Source organism: Pagrus pagrus, assembly GCF_965226575.1.
Source record: "Pagrus pagrus genome assembly, chromosome: 20".
In the NCBI taxonomy this organism is placed as follows: Eukaryota; Metazoa; Chordata; class Actinopteri; order Spariformes; family Sparidae; genus Pagrus; species Pagrus pagrus.
The window spans coordinates 9,825,917-9,843,184 of NC_140207.1; the positions used below are offsets into that span (position 1 = coordinate 9,825,917).

At 44.5% G+C, this 17,268-nt stretch overlaps 1 protein-coding gene across 1 annotated transcript in view; it reads left to right on the plus strand.

Annotated features, from left to right (window-relative positions):
• Positions 1-243: 243 nt before the first annotated feature.
• The window catches only part of plxdc2b (plexin domain containing 2b), a 90,026-nt gene continuing 73,001 nt past the window's right edge, over positions 244-17,268 (plus strand). The window contains exon 1 of the mRNA XM_084340663.1: positions 244-749. Within this exon, the coding sequence (XP_084196789.1) occupies positions 656-749 (94 nt within the window). The 5' untranslated portion in view covers positions 244-655. The remainder of the gene's footprint in view (positions 750-17,268) is intronic.

Genomic DNA, 17,268 nt, shown 5'->3' on the forward strand with positions numbered 1-17,268 from the left:
TCCCACATCACTCAAACGCCGCTTGTTAGACATGCTGCAGATAATATCCCAAGGCAAAAAAAAAAAAATCCTGTGACTGTCTCTCCGGCAGCTGGAGAAACGCTCTGTGTGTTTGCCTCCTCCGGTTCTCCAGCATCAAACAGGAGAAGAAGAGCCATTGGCTCCGAGGAGCTGATGACGGAGGGGAGCGCACTGTCTTCTCCAGGAGCGCAGCAGCCCCGCACACTCACACACTCACACACACACGCTGCACCTCCGTCCTGTGGCGTGAGATGAGAGCAGTGTGTCGGACTGGGACGCACCTTTAAGTGGAGAACTTTTTTTTAATTTCTCTCCCTGGCTTGGTTATTATTTCTGCGTTTAATTGGAGGTGGAGAGCTGGGGTTTTTTCTCTCTCTCTCTCTCAGGACGAGCGCGTTTTTTGCTGGCCAGGAGCGCGCAGAGCAGAGTGGCACACGCTGGAAACAAAAAACAGCTCAGTGCGGCGAGTTGCAGCGCAGGCAGCAGGTTTTAAAAGCAGCAGGAGAGGCAGGAGAGTGACGGAGTCCGCCGGGGGGGAAAGCGGTGTCTGTGCACGAAGACGATCGGAGGAGCTCTGTCGGGGATACTGACGAGAAAGAAGACAAAAAAAAAAAATCAGCAGCGGAACTTGGATATGGCGGGGGTGAAGACGGTCGACCTTCTCGTTGGAGTTGTTTTAGTTTTGCAGTGTGTGGGGAATGCCCGAGCCGAGATCGCAGCCAGCAACGGTAAGGAGCTTTCAGCAGACCTGTTCATGACTTATTTCATGCAGAAGTGTGCGGGAGAAAAAGCACTGACTTTTTTGTTCAGGCTCAGATTGCATCCACACCTCCTATTTACCACATCTGAATAAAAAGCTGCTGTGTGTGTGGGGAGACAGACAGACACCCTGGAGGCTGTTTTCTTTATCTTATTATCTTATTTTTAGGAATAATCTGTGCAGAGTAGAGGAGGCTGTCATGACCTACTAACTTCCTTTTTTTCTGTCTGGATCAAAGCCTTTGTTTTATTCTAATTATCATATTTTTCACAGGACTACAACTTTGAGTTAATTGCCTTGCTTTTTTACCCCCCATCTTTGCTCATGCACATCCCCCAGGCTGCACTGATTATCACTGTATACTGTACATTCATACGGCCTGCCTCTGAGTCCCAGTCTGTCTTGCTTTCTGTCATCTCCTGCAACTTTTAACTGATTTCAGATCAGCTCTCGTCGGAGAGTGCAGGTGCTTTGCTCTGTGGGCGATACCTGCATGCTCTCTCCCTCCTCCTTGTCCTTGATTGTAAGTCAACACTGGAGGACGAGGACTCTCGGTGTGAACAATATCCCTACTGTAAAGCCACAGCGTGTGCACCGAAAGTCCACTAATCTCAAATCTAGTCAATCCCACCCCCCCACCCCCCCACAGCACCACACACACACACACACACACACACACACACACACACACACACACACACACAGCGTCCAACAGACAGTGGAATAAGTTCATGCCAACGTTGGTTCTGTTCACACAGGCGAGCTCTTGTTTCCCAGGGCTTTTATTGCTGGCAGCGTATTTTCATCACGTATCAGATAGTGGGGTTAGAGAAATGTTCGGCTGCTGACAGTGACTGTAAATTAAACCCGTGTGTGTGTGTGTGTGTGTGTGTGTGTGTGTGTGTGTGCAGACCACAGTTGCAGGAATGTATGGCTCTGTTTGGGAGCGAGAGAGGCTATCAGCTGTGTGCGACCGGGTCTCACACACATGCTTTCTTTATGAATTCAATCAATCTGCCGGACTGCTGCTGCACCCTGACTCATCTGATCGGTGCTTAAGTAGAAAACAACAGCTTGTTTTCCTTTTCCAGACGTCCAAAACACCAGCATCCATTCGCAAAAAGGGCATTTTTTTCCCCTCGGAGCGCTTCATCGGGACACATTTAGTATGTAGGACAGTATTTTTAGACATCTCGGCGAGGTGCTTCCCTGACCTCGCCTGTAAGGAGCAGCCCCTGTCCCTCCTCAGATAGGCTTTTATTAATAGAGCGCAGGTGAACTCCTCCGCTCCCAGGAGGTCCAATAATGCAGAATTCACTCCCAGTGAAGCTTTCAGTGTCTCCAGCAGGAGACCGGTGGAGGCGTTCATTTCCCTTCTTGTGTTTATTAGCTAGAAGAGCTGTGGAGAACATCTGGGTGAAATTACTCAACATCCTGTGAGCTCAGTGCATCTTTTCTTTTTTTTTCTTTTTTTAATAAGCTTTCAGTTTGTGATGTTCCCTCTCACCAAACTGATTCTGGGGTTAATCTGCACTCCGGGTTGGGAAAAAAAAGAGATGTTCCACTTCAGTCTGGAGAGTGTCTGCGAACGAGGGGAGAGCGTGAGAGACAGAGAGGCAGAGAGTCCTGCCTGGTGTAATGATGTGGTCTGATCTAAATGCCTGCGCTGAGGGCTGTTAATGTGCTAAGATTGTGGTCGTGTGTGGAATTTCATTGGTTGTGGATGGATGCTCGGGAGTCGTGTTTCTTTGCAGGCGAGGGTTAACTCGCTCGCAGGCAGCGATGTGGACGTCTCCAGCTCCATCGCGCCGGTCCTCATCCATCATACTGCCAGCAGCTGCCTCTGCAATCATACGAACACACACCCAGAGGCACGCGGGAGTGTGAGAATCACGCAGACTGACCTTCAGTGACGAGGGATGGGTTCTGATAGCTCGTGCCATTTTGGATCCGGGGGCCAAGTTCATAAAATATTTGGATTCCTTAAGATCATTAGCCAACAAGTCCCTTTTCAAATCTTTCATCCATGATCTCCCTTTAGTCAGTTTGTCTCCTCTGCTGCTTCTCTACGAAACAACAGGTGCCTGCAAACACAACAGAAAACAGCGTATGACGATGATGTTTCGCAGGTTTAGGGTAGCCATCGAAAGACGACATTTTTCCCGCTTTTTATGGTTCGACCAAGGACGTTCTATTACATCTGGACACAGCCTAGGAGATGGAGCCCTGTTTATTCCTATGAAAGATGCTCAGTGTCGTTTTGAAGCCAAAAAAGCTCGACTTCCTGGGTATGAAAATACCCGGATCTTCCATGTTGTGCGACACATAGAGCGTACAAGACTTCTGCCAACCGAGCCGGCTAACTTCCGATGTACGACAGACTAACTTGAATGAGGATAAAATAATTTAATAATGTATCTACCATCCATCACGTTAAAATAAGAACTTGTGGCACTTACGATAACTGGTCAAAGGGGGAACACACTTTGATTTTGCCATTGGCTTCTGTTAAGTTCACGCAGAAAAAACTGTGATTTATTCGCCTGATGTTTGCCGGATGATAAGGTGGTATGAATATGCCTTGCACCCTCTGTTTTGTTTTTACTTTATCTTTTTAAGGCTTCGGCAGTTGCAGCACAGCCCCCAGCAAGTCGAGTCGACGCTCACGGGAACAGGACAAACGAGTCCGAAGAGTTAAGAAAGATTACAGAGCAGTGAGAGAATAAAAGCCTACAGTCGAATCTCTCAGTTTTAGGTATGATTCTGAACATATGAAGTGATTTCTTACATTCCCAACAGACAAACTACCCACAAAGATTCAGTGAGGGATTTGCAAAGATCCAGCGTTGGTTTCAGATTTAATAAAATGCTGTCACACCCTTTCCCCGTTTCATGACTAACGCTGCCGTGCTCGCTCTCCACTCTTTGTCATGCTTGATGGATGATTCCCAGCATAAACTGTCTGCAGACAAGTCCCCTCCACAAAATGGGAGGTCCGGCTCTGTCTACTTTAGTGAGGAGATTGTAAGCCTTCTTGGAATCTCACCCCCGCCGGCCTTCCCTCCCTCCATCCCTCCCTCCCCCGTCTCCTCTCTCCCTCTTTCTGACATTGCACATTTCAGATCGGACAGAATGAGCTAGCCTCTTTATTGGCCCTCTGAATGACCTGCTGAAAGGATCTGCCATGAATGGATGACGGGGGTGGGGCAGCATGAGGGGGTGAGAGACGGGGAGGGGCGGCGACGGCGGCAGCGGCGGCTTGGGGTTTACATGCTGTATGCAGCCACAGCGGGCCGTGCCATACATCGCAGAGGCGGGGAGGCAGGGTCGTCCCCCCGTACCAGCATGCAACAGCAGCACCGGGCTCCTGCATTAGTCACGCCTGGCCCTCGTCGCCGAGCTCCCTGCCCCTTTTTAGTCCGGGAAGAAGCTCAGTCTGAGGGGCTTGAGCGCAAGCAGAGTTCAATAGGCAGCGAGACAAAGAGCACGGAGGCCACTAGTTAATGAAACTCCAGCGCAGTTAAGCTCCTCTGCAGCTTCTCCTCATTGTCTTTAATGTGGCTCAAAAAGCTCCTTCCCTTCCAATTGTTGCAATCACCGCCTGGCATTTTCTCCTCCGCCCTGATTTACTCAGTTTATTCAAAGCAGCAAAATTATGGATCTTGTCCGTCAGGCGAGTTTGGAAAAGGTCAGACGCGGGAGCAAGAGCCTCGTAAAGCGGCCTCATTACGGGGCGATACAGATCTGAATGTCAGCGGTTCGCTGAGAGATGACAAGCATTTTCCGTTCACGATAAACATCCCTCTTCCACAGATGATTGCAAAGCTGCCAGCAGACCGCAGCGTTGTCCACAGTCAGGATGTTATCTGCTCCTCCTGTTGACTCTGCTGCGGGATGCTGCCAGAGGAGATGCTAGATCATCAGCCGAGGAGTGAAATGGTTTTTATTGAGGTGGGAGGCTTTTTCTTTTTCGCCCGGAGGAGGAAAGTTTGAGGAGATAACGAGGTTTAGAATAGAGGCAATTCCCCTTCGTCGCTGACTAGAGGAAAGAGTTAGAGCAGCATAATTACAAAAACACTACACCATAAAATATAGTGAGTGATGATTAAAAGCATAGATTAAAGGAGGAAATGTAAATGGCAGGAATATGAAAGGGTAACTGCTCCCTTGGTCTTCGTCTCTTCTACAGTTATTACTGTATGTATGGTCAAATTAATGTCCAACAACGAGATCCAGGAATCATTTTGAAGTAAAGAACTTCATTTGGTTTTGCATCAAGGAGCCCAAAAATGAAGGGAAGGGTCATAACTTCACTAAACCTTGCTTGGTGCCAGACTGCGGTTTCAGCTGTATTGAAGTCTATGGGAGAGAAAAACACTAAAACCCAACATGTCTTCAGCGGTTAACTTCTGATGAAGAAATGCCTCCAGAAAATGAAAGAACACACTTCAGAGAGAAGGTTAACGGCTGATTTTTAAAAAATAATTGACAGGGATAGTAATATCGTGACCAAACAGGGCCGGTCCAATCAAATATATTGCTGATGAGACTATAATGACATTGCGAACAGCAGTCTCCGAAAGGAAATGTATGGACGAACCTATGCATTTCTTCATCAGATCAAGTCAAACAGCGTAGATATGTTGTGTGATATGTTTTACTCTGTTTCTCCGTGAATATCCCCATAAGCTTCAATACAGCTGTCACCACAGTCTGGCACCAAAGTAAGATACGGTGATGTAATGAACCTTCCATCTTCTTTTAAGGTTCCTTGTAATGCATTTAATCCCAATAAAACGATATAGTCACACACTATGTGGCTGTGTATTTGGTAGCAGGATCTCAAATATGTCTTAAATATCCTTCACCGTCTGTGGTTTTTGTTTTGTTTGTTGCACTTCGCAACACTGAGAGGTTATCTGTAAGAAACGAGATAAACCAGGCATGTCAGTGGTGACCCAGACTCGGAGTTACAATGGCAAACGCTGCAGGGAAAAGGCAACAAAAGACGGCAAAAGAAAGGATCCAGTGAGTCGTTTTAATCATATTTCTAGGTGAAAGACACAAGATGAAGAATAACGGTGCCTGTAGTGATTTTGTGTACAATATTAAAAATGCTTTCCTTAGAAGTTATCTAATCTGGCCCATGCTAATACCAGTCACATGCATGATGTCTGCACCTTTGTGTCTACTCCTGGAGACTTTAATTATGCGTTTAAAAACATATTTACCTGGGCTGAGCTTCACGCGGGACCGTTTCTGTGCCTCATTAGATCACGGCGGGCCTCAGAGGGGTGAAATCTTTGCACCTGTAAGCTCGATACACACCAGTAAGTGCCTGGTATTTGACGACCGTGAACTAAAAGTTCACAGTGCTGAATTTTATGAGTAACATAGCGTAAAATGGCTGGCTGGTTGGTACTCAGCTGTGTGATCTGTAACAGGGGTCCCTCTCGGCTGAAACCTGTTAAAACATCTCCAAGACGTGATGATGTGAAACACAGATGGAACGATTTCATGCCTGTTACTCGGTGGGCTTGTTGGAGAGGCATTAATGTGTTTGGTTTGTGTCTAATGCCAGAGCAAGTGGGATGGGAATTACTTGCAGGTGTTGTAACGAATTTCAAATTATTCAAGAAAACAGGGATGGATTTTGATGTGTATCGACCGTCTGGGTCATTTTTGCAACACATATGCAGCTTCTACGAATGTGAAAATCACATACGGTCCCTGCTGCCTTTTTTCACACGGTGCCTGCACAGAAATGATGAAAAGGGTCCAGAGATGTCATGCGCTCACGGAGGAAATTTAAAAGAAGCCAGCTCGCTAAAGGGGGAACAAAGTGTTACATGCATGGTTATCGTGAAGAGGAAAGGAGGAGAGCGCGGTGTCTCAGGCCGTCCAGGCATGCTGAAAGAAGATAAGGTGCCCGGCCGACGGAGGAGCCCGTCACCCCACCCCGATGCAGGCTTCATATCCTGAGCCCAGCAGGAGCGGCGGCTTGGCTTTGTCCCACAAAAGCCAGTGTCACTCAAGGGGTTTACAGCATGCTGCTACATGCCTTTGCCTATATGTGCAACTGTGTGTGAAAGTTTTCTCTCTCACACTCGATCAGTTTGCGTCAGTTCCCACACAGTTTCTCTCACCTCTGTTTTCTTGCTTTTACTCTTTGTATTTTGTAATTCAGACAGCAGAGAGTGAAGCAAATGAAAGGCAGGGCTGATTTTCAACCGCTGTACTTTTTGAGTCCAGACTGGAATTTGGCACTTAAGTCTTTCTCAGGTTTTTCGTTTACTGATTCATCAGATGTCAAGGTCTGCTGGAAATACTTGGGGAATTGGTCTTATTTGTTAAAAGACAAACTGGCTTGTGCAGAATTTCTTGCAAATTGGGTTTGATTACTGCTCTGGCAGTTTTGAATTGACCGTTCCTTAAACCCCTTCTGGTTTGACAACTAAGCACAACAAGCCCATCAAGTTTTGGATTCAAATGCTGAAGCCGTGTACGGGGCTGTAGTCGGAAAGATACTCCATATAAATATTTATAAGGGTGGTGTTTTCCTTTTAGCCCGTCCAAAACCACAAGATTAAAAGTGAACCTTGACTTCTGTGTGCCGTGACACAGCAGGTCCTGGATGCTACTAGAGTGGAGGCTAATGTTAGCGACTCTGTCATGCTATTGTACTTGGTGAAGTGTTCACACCACCTACTTCAGCCAAACAGCCACATAATAATAATAAAAACACTATTCACCACATTTTTTGAGGTTTTTACATGACTCATCAACTGGTGAGGATTTAGGAACCCTTTTACAGGCCTCTTGGATTAAATCTAATCAGCTGAAAACAATAAAACATCAACCAACAACTGTGTTTTTAACGAACTAATGCCACTAACGTTAGCTTAATTAGGTAGCTAGCTATAGCTAATAAAATCTGACAGCAAACTGTCTTCTCAGTCGACAAAATCGACAGTCACCAGCTAGAAATCAGTAGCTGCTTTTGTCTTCCTCCATCTAAAAGAAACAAGAACCACTTGTTATAGAAATTACTACAAATTTTAAGCAGGAAATCTGCCATTATTATCATTTTAACTGCTTCTAATCTGGTGAGGATGCTAATGTTTTGCCTGGATGAGCTGTAGCCTTAAACATAATATCATGTATGTAGCTGTCATGAATATTTAACAACTCTTTTACAAGCTTCTTGTTCTAAAACAAATCAGCTGAAAGCATTAAAAGGTCAGCAGATAACAGTGTTTTTAACCAACTAATGGAGCTAATGTTAGCCAAATGAGGTAGCTACCTACATGAGCTGCTTTTGTCTTCATCTGTCTAAAATCTAGCAGAAATATCCAGAAAATGTTGACACTAAAGTACAAGAACAGTGCCGCTTTATTTCCATGTGTTTTTTTGTTTTTACAAGAATAATCAACCGCTGAGGACGCTAATGTTTTGCCATTGTTAGCTTTAGCCTAAATTGTTTTTTGCAAAATACCTGTAGTATGTAATATGTACTGCATGTAGCGATTAAATTAATCCCTTTACAAACTTCTTTTTGGAAAGCAAATTAGGAAATATTAAAAAGTCAATAGTGAAAAGACAATAGTGTCAGCGACAGTTGTCATTTTAGGCGGCAAAATCAACGGCGGCCAGCCAGAAGTCAGACTCTCCTTTTCTCTTCCTTTGTCTCAAATTAGGATCCATCATCAGTAAAATTACTATTGGAAATGTGAGTTGGAATTAAAGTAGGAGTAGTAACTGGGGTGGTGGGTTTAGCGTTGTGAAATTTTGAGCAATACCTTAATCCTTGTTGCTGCACAACTGACTGATTCTTGTGTGTTTGTTGAGGAGGACTGAGTCAGCAAAATGCAGAACACTTTCATTTATTTCAGTGACATTCAACCTGACCCCCAACCTCTGCTCAGGCTCATCTGTTTATTGCTCTGTTTATCATGTTAACAGCATGCTCGCATGAGAAGCCATAAATTACAGTTTCATAACATGGCAGGTGTCGTCTCTTGCGTTAAGCCGGCTGTAAACCGTAGCCTTTGCCATGATTAGTTTGCTTATGCTGCACATGGTTGACTGTGTTCAAACGGTGTTTTGAACTGTGTGATGTGTTTTCCTCGCTGTGGGTCCAACAGCGCTGCCTTTGTTACTCTGCCCGGAAAGTGTCTCAGCGTCCCCTGTCCAGAAGTTTCTTTTCCCCGACCAAACTCATCCTGACAAAGAACAAGTATGCCCCGCGGCAACAGCTTTTCACAGCCCAACACAGGCTGCGAGACGTTGACGGGCTGGAGCATTTTTGGGTGAAAATGAAAAGATTTACAGCCCCCAGTGTATTTCTGTGTGAGAAGGCAGAGAATAGATTGTGACTTTTATGACTGCACTAAAGCTGTCTTCTGTTTGCTACCTTACATCTATAATGCATATGGACTGAACAAATCTTGAGGATTTGTGCCTTTCTGGTGATCATATCATTTGCTCTGTGTACTGGAGGCACTTTTTGGCGAGTTCAATGTGTTTGGTTGATGCTTTGACACAGTAACTGTCACAAAAATCGAAAAATGACTCATTTTTTGCAGGCTGTTGTGCTCCTTGGGATTAAATTTGGACATCATCTGTCACAGCATTGGAGAGAGAATGGTCAACATTGTTCTGTTACTTGTTTTGGCGGATTCGAATGAGTCATGAACATTCAACACAGTTCATGTTCATACATCTGTAAGACTTTCTGCTGGCTCTGCTTGGCTTTGTTGTTCATCAGTTTGACCCCTTCAGGATTCAGGCTTGCCAGGAATGGAGAGAAAATGGCCTTTTCCCACAAACAGGCAAAGTTTTCTGGAGGTCAGGGTGATCTTTGAAATGAGCATGCAGTTTTGGACAAACTTGTTCCAGTGTCTCCCAGCTGTCCACCTCCGAACTCGGCACTGAGCTCATCCCGAGGCTGTAAACAGGAGGAGGCCAGTTGGCAGCACATTTTCATGGCTATTCTGTTGACCACTGCCTTTTTTTTTGTTTTCTGACTTAATCAAGGACACTGGATTAAACAAAAGTGGGACAAACCACAAAAAAATCAACAAGTGATTCTGGTAAATGAGGGTTAGTCTGTGCCAGGTGTTCAGGTTTCTGTCTCCTTGCCAGTACTTACTAGCTGAAAGCTGCTCCCAGAGCTAAACACAGAGCCAGGAACAAAGGCCTGCTTTGAGTCTTTGTGGTGATGAATTGCAAGGTGTAACAGCAGCCTTTGTACGTGTCTACTGTATCTGAGATAGAGAAACTCAGCTCAGGTAACGAGAGACCCTCAAGTCTTAATCCAGTGGTATGTTCGCCACTGACTGTGGGAGTTGATGTGTTTTTCTTGTACAGTTTCTAGCAAGAACAAGCAGTCTGATATCATGGGAGGACTGGGTGTGGTGAAGTGAACACATGTTAATATCCAGAAGGCAACAACACATCAATTTAAAGGCCACAATAGATCAAAGTCAAAGCATAATTCGGCTTTGTGAGCGTAAATTGGCAGGCTTGCAAACCTTGGCCCGACTGCTTTCAGGTATTTGTTATGTATACCAGGGTATGAATATGTCTTGTAAAGTCTGTTTATACTTGGGATTATTTGCATTTTTTCCACGTCCTTTCGTCTTTCACAAACAAAACAGAGCCGGTGAAAGGAAGAGAAAGTAGTTGCTCACACAGCTGACTATCAACCACATTTTTCCCGGGCAGCTCTCAATAATTTCCTTCCTTTAGAGCTGGTGTGTCTTTTGTCACGTCTCCGAACACACAGTGTTTGCTCACTGATTGTCACCGAGAATGAATCCTCTTCGGATCAGGCCCCATCTTGCCGAAGTACTCCGACGCCTCTCCAGGACTGTTAGAAATGTATTACTCTCTATTTCTAGCAAGCAAGGTGTTGTTATTAAAATGCTAAATTACATCCATTTTGGGCCGCTAATGGTGCCCCGTCCGAGGACTGTGATGGATGGTGTTTCTTGCAGAGGTAATGCTTTTCTGTTTGTGACCATTAAAATGTGTTTATGCGCGAGCTCTCCTGTCAGGTGGAGAGAGGAGCCCGAACATCATAAAGTGTTAATTGACTCCCATTTAAAGGCCTTTGTCTCCTGTGCCCCAGAATGCTCTAATTAGATGCAGAGTAAATTAGTGTGAGCAGTTTAATTATGAATATGTTATTCATACCATTGCACAAAGGTAATAAATGTGCTCTTCTCCGAAACAGGTGGGGTGGGAGGGCGATAAGTAACGATGTAAAACATTGCCATCAGTATGAGCAACAGACAGTGAGGGATTTGGAAAGTGATGGTTGCCAACAGGGTCGTAAAAGTACGATGGCCCCAAGGTGCTAAAACACAACAATGATGAAAAAATGACATTAATAAAAGAACAATTCAGAAACACAACAACAAAGTAGATAACAAAGCAACAGAAAGTGCAAAAAAAACTGTAAGCACGACAATTAAATGGAAAAAACAACATATTTAGAAAACAAAACAAAACAGAATACAACAATAGCATTTTAGGAAACAACGAAACAGAAAAACATTTTAGATAAGACATTTCAAAAAACATGACAATGTGTTTTAAGTGTTTCACTACAATGCTATTTTCTAGTTTTTTGGGGGTTTTGCATCTGGAAGCCTCCATATAAAAGGAAAAATAGACAAAAAGACGTCCTTTTTTCACAACATCCAGCCGTTTTTGTGTTATCGTTCAACCCAGAGGCAGTGTTCAGGGGTTTATCATTGCGTTGGTGTCCCACAGCACCCAAAAGCTGATACGTGTCTCAGGCAGAGGAGGTCCAGCTATTGATTAAATGTCTGGCTGGCTCCCCCATCCACCCAAAGGGCCTCTGGTATCACAGACGCAGGAAGTGGTCAAGGTGCCAACGCATTGTGCATCATTGCAACAGGGACCTGCTCGCTGCCAACCCAACTTCATCTAAACACATCTATTTAAGTCATAAATAAAGAGCTGTGGGCATGTAATCTGACATCTGCGATGCAATAAATATCCCTAGCTGTTTTGTTTTTGGCCTGATAAAATGAAAGACCTGCTTCCCAGCACATATTGAATAGGGGTCAAATATGAAATGCTTTCTCTCCAGAGTGCTGCCAAACCAATGATATATGCTCTGAAAAGCCCATCTATCGACAAGGAGCCAAAATTGAAAATGAGAGGTGGCGATATGAATATAAATTAGTTTTGATGTCCTTTTTCTTGCCATGAGCCGGCTCTAAATGGCTGGCAGATGTGCTGGTTTTCTTTTGAAGACGCCCATCCATCACTCAAAAATCTATCATTTCCATGCTGCAAAGGCAATTGGGACTGTTTGTGACATAACGTGATTTTTAATATGTCATTCAAAGTCACATTGCCTTTTTTTCCCCTGCTAATAGGAGCTAATTTAATTTCAAATGATATTAAATATCTGACAGCCGTGCCGGTCAGAGAAGAAGTGCGTGTCCAATAAATTTGGAGATGTTTCATGATTTGTAATGCTGTGATGATTAGACAGTCTGCACGTCAAAGTGCTAAGCTTAATTGGAGTGACTTGTCCAAAAAAAACAGTGCAATTTAAAGTGACGTTTCCTCAGTTGAACACAACAAAGACGATGTAAAAATCATCTACAAAGAATCAAAAGTTGTGCTGGAGGAAATGAGCCAAAAGCGGTGAAAGCCAGCATTGTCCTGAACTCAAATTTATATGTTTACTGTCAAAAAGCTTCCTTGCTTCGGGGCTTTTTGATCCCTGAGCCACATGCAGAGAAATTTATGGGAGTGTTTTTCCTCAGTGGTGCAGAGGATCAGCTCAGATCAGAGGAGGAGATCAGCTCGTCGGATCTTACAGTCATGCGTTTTATTGTCTGCACATCATCTCTGCAAACAATTAGGACTGAGCGGATGAATTAGGGTTTGTAGAAAGGTCAGGACCAAAGCATGGTCGCTACGTCCATGTGTGTGTGTGTCTCTGCGTGCACGTGCAAGCTTTTGAATGTGCATGCATGCGTGTATTTGTGTGACTCCTGCCTCTGTTTGAGGTCATCGAGCAGCCACTTCACAGCGGCCCCATCAGCAGCTGTGAGCTGATGATTGTGTATTATGTGTAAACAGATGGAAGAGATGGATTGTTGTGAGATCAATTCATGCAGGACCTCATTGATGCAAGGATAAAAGATGAAGGTCGGGCAAGTCAATCTGAATTCAACATTTATTTTTGTCAAGAAAAAAGTACATATAGCTTTGATGTTTGTGTACTTTTGTGCTTAAATTATCATTATTAAATGATCATCTATTGAGAAACAGTGCTGTTGTTAACAAGCTAGGCTAACTAGCATCTGCTCTCGGAGTGGCGCTTTCTTAGTAGAAGCTAGTTAGCCTGGCTTGCTAGTTTCCGCTTTCTGAGGTTGAGCTTTCACTTTCTTTGGAGAAGCTAGTTAGTCGACGTTTGCTAGCTTCCACTTCCTGAGTTGTGCTTTCACATTTTTAGTAAATGCTAGTTAGCTTAGCTTCGTTTTTCTGAGTGGAATACAAACTCGACAGCACAATGTCTACTCTCAAAGTAGCATCTATTATAGTGCTATTGTTAGCAAACTAGGCTAATTAACGTTGGTTCCTTAGAGAAGCTTTCACTTTTATGTAGAAGCTAGTTAGCCTAGCTTGCTAGCTTCCACTTTCCGAGATAAGCTTTCACTTTCTTCGGAGAAGCTAGCAGACGTTGAAGCATATCTCGTAGCTTAGACACTGTTTGTACAATTATGTCCTAAAAAGCTCTTACCATCTTGTAAATAATGGAAACATTTGCTTAAACGCTGCATTCTCAGTATAGTTTGTATTTCCATACACAAAGAGTGAGGAGAATTACATTTTGAAGTTGGACTTTTGGGCAAAACAGAGAAGATGAACATTACAGGGGTCTTTTCTACTTAGATACAATGTGGATCTCCTTGTCCTTAGTTCTTTGCTTCCTCTTAATGTTCCTGAGTCACATGCGATTAGCAATAGAGCTTGAATGATTGGTTGCCTGCTACACGGCGGCCCAGAGTGACCGCGAGCCATCGACTGAGGATGTATTTTTAATTAGCTGGAGGTCACAGTTATCTGCTGCTGAGATCAGGAGCCAGTCTGCCTCTCTTCTCACTTCTCTGGAGTACCTGATGGTGGAGAAATGCATTATGAGCATTCACACATCCTCTTTTCTTTACTTCTCTCACTGCTTCTGCTGCTCTATTTCTCACATTCCCACTTCCATATAGTCATTTCTCTTCCTGCTCCAGTTTTTTGTCAGAGCTGTAAAAGATGACCGGTCTTGGGAGTCTTTAGCCGCGTCATCCATCATCTGAGTTTAGATGTGTAGCCTGTCCTTCACCCGTTGCCTGCCCACGCTGATGAAGAGTCTGGAAATCGATACCTCACTGAAAACATTGAGTTTGCACCTGAGGGAAGAAGAATCAATATCATACTAAAGTCACACTATGACGCCAGTGTCTCAGCCATACAAACCAGTAGGCTGGTGTCTAGCATTTTGACTTAATTGAGCATATTTTGAAGGGTTTAATAAACTTTACTTTATAGATTTCAACGTGTGTCCAGTTTAATATGCTAAGCTAAGATTACCTCCGAGCTCCAGCTCTACACAGCCGTACGTAAATGTAATATATGACATATATGCCCCTTTATCAAGAAGGATGCGATGAGATATGTGTTACCTATGAGGCAATATATGATTATTAAATGCATGCATCCTTGGAAATGTGGCCAGGAATACAGGATGATATCCACTATATTATCCTGCATGTTGTGAGGTCGAAGATAAATATGGATGAATCAGAGAGTGGAAAGTGGAATAAACAGTGTGTGTACAGAGCTGACAGTCAGTGTGATAGCATGTCCCTCATCTTGACCCTTGACCTTTCTCTCGCGGCAAGAAAAGACCTCATTCCCACTCCCTGACTCGACGGCGCGTAGCCTAAATTCATCTCTCTGTCCGGAGCGAGAGGGAGGCAAACACATTAACACTGTGGTGTCGGCCTGAGGCCAAATGAAGCACTCGCCAACAGACCCTGGATACAGAGCTCCTACAAGCAGGCAAATATAAATACGGACGTTCAGGGAAAGGTTTCGAATCAATGAGCAAATACGTGATTGAACCCTTCAGCTTTAAAAGTTCAGATGAGTGGACGTTTACTCCGCAGCGAAGCTTCAGTTAAGACTTTCAGTTCAGAAAAGTCGTCCCACAGGAGAATCAATGGTTCAGAAAGGGAAACTGAATCAGAAAAACTTTAGGAAATGCTTTTAAAAATTAGATATTTTTTAAAACAAAAACAAAGCCTCACAAACTATTAACATTTATGCAGTTTTTCCCCTGAATGACACTGAAGGAAGAAAAGCCGTGGCTGCATTTCATCAACATATTGTTTGTCTGTTTCTGCGAAATGTTGTCTTTTTTTCCCATCTTGGCATTTGCAGGAAGCACATTCAGAAGATTTGGCGATAAATCTTTGTTTACAACAGATTGCCACCGACGGAGAAAAAGCTTTGGGGGACTTTCAGGGTTGTTAAGGTCATCGGAGCCTCTTAAAGTTTGTCATTTTTCAGAGGAAACGTACTCCCACTCTCACCCTGTTTGGATTCGTGTGGACCGCACAAAGTTTGGTATAAATCTGCAGCTCAATGAGCACAAAGGAACAACTATCACATAAAGTTTTATGACTCAGCGTAATCAAAAGAGATGAATTTGACTAAAGTAAATGCTCCCCGTTTCTTTAAAACAAGCAAAAACTTTATGTTGCTTTATGTTGTTTGTGCGTGCTGCAGCCCCTCATGTCATATCTCAGTCTCACATACATGCTGGCAGGTTAATCACCTCCTCCGGCCCGGGTGACACGGGGATTTCGGTACATCACCCCGGGTGTTTGTGTCCCGTGGCAGATTTGCAGCGACAGCCCACCGCCGAGACATGACAGGCAACACATCCGGCTTGATGTGAGGCTACAATCCTGTTGACAGGAAGGTAATGAAAGGGCCCGTCTCGCCTGACACCTCGGCTGTCCCACTCGATGCCGGTGCTGGCGTGGATGGCGGGAGTGATTGACGGTGATAATTTGACCCTGTCTGTCAGGGCGTCCTGCTTTATGGGTTGGCACCACTATGAGGGCTTGATTGTCTCGGCGGTCGCAGGTTATCTGCTCGAATTGTAGACGTACTTAATCTTTCAAAAGGTGCGTTTATACAACGGGAGGCTTCTCGTAATTTCGTCAAAGATTCAGGAGTTTTGAGACCATTGTGATCAGTTAACAGCATATTTTTCACTTTCTGGTTGATAAGCTTCCTCCGGTCAGCTGTTTCAGTTTTCCATTACTTCTCACCGAAAGTCCTGGCACTCGGAGGGGAAGGAGCGATGGGAATAGCATGTGGGACTGCACATCTGTCGGAAAGGAAAAAACAGGCTTTGTAAAGAGGACAATGGACAGAGAAGGAGATGGAGAGAGGCTGGAGAGGGAATGCAGAGGCAGGCAGTGGAGGAACGACACCAAAGTCTGATCTCACTGACTCTGGGGTCGAACAGCTGGAGCGACAGCTTCCTTCCCGGCTCAGCCTCGATTCAGCTGCGAGAGTTGTGAGCCATGAAAGCACGGCAACTTTCTGCGGAGTAAATTTTTAATGACTCAAACTTTTAAAAGGTCACCGCGAGAGAACATACAGACTGTTAGTGTTGCATCACAGGGATCGCAGAGTGCGATGGAGAGGCCGAAGTTCAGGCCCGGGCCTCCGATCACGGGCTTGTTAGCAGAGCGAGGCTGTTCCTGTTCCTCATGTGTCAGCAATATCCCCTCACCTCTTTGACATTCATTCAATTCTGCCTTTCTGTATCTCTTAGCTGCTCCTGCTGGCTTCCACTCCTTCGCTCTCACATTCCCCATGCACGTAAACAGAGCCCACGCTCCACAGCCTCCTCCGTTGTCATCAAAAGCTGCAGGTTTTGTTTTGGGTTTTTTTTTTATAAGCAAATGTGCTGAATTTGTGTAGATGTCTTATTTCTTCCAGCCTTATTTTTTCCACCACTCTCCTTTTTCCTCTCCTGCAGATGTGAAAGCTTGTGTCAGTCACCAAGCAGATTTTTTTCCTGAGCTCTGGAGAGCTTTGGCTGTGTTGGCCAGAAATGCCCTCATTTATTTTTAACTGAATAGAGGGTGTAGGTGTTTTATTATAAATCAGGGTTGCACCATGCCAGAGTTGAGGTCGAGGTGGGTGAAAGATCTGAGTTCAAGACCCGGAGACAGCTAGCACCTCGCCTACTGGAGTGTCATTGTTCATTGACAGCTCCAGGACTGCTGTGACCTTCAAGTGGAGGTGGACAAAAGTAATGATTCCCTTTCATATCAGTCCTTTCAGGATGTGATTATTGTGGGCCAAAATGTCTAAAAGTGCTCAAAAATCGAGACATTTAAGGCGACGCTGGCTTTGTGGTG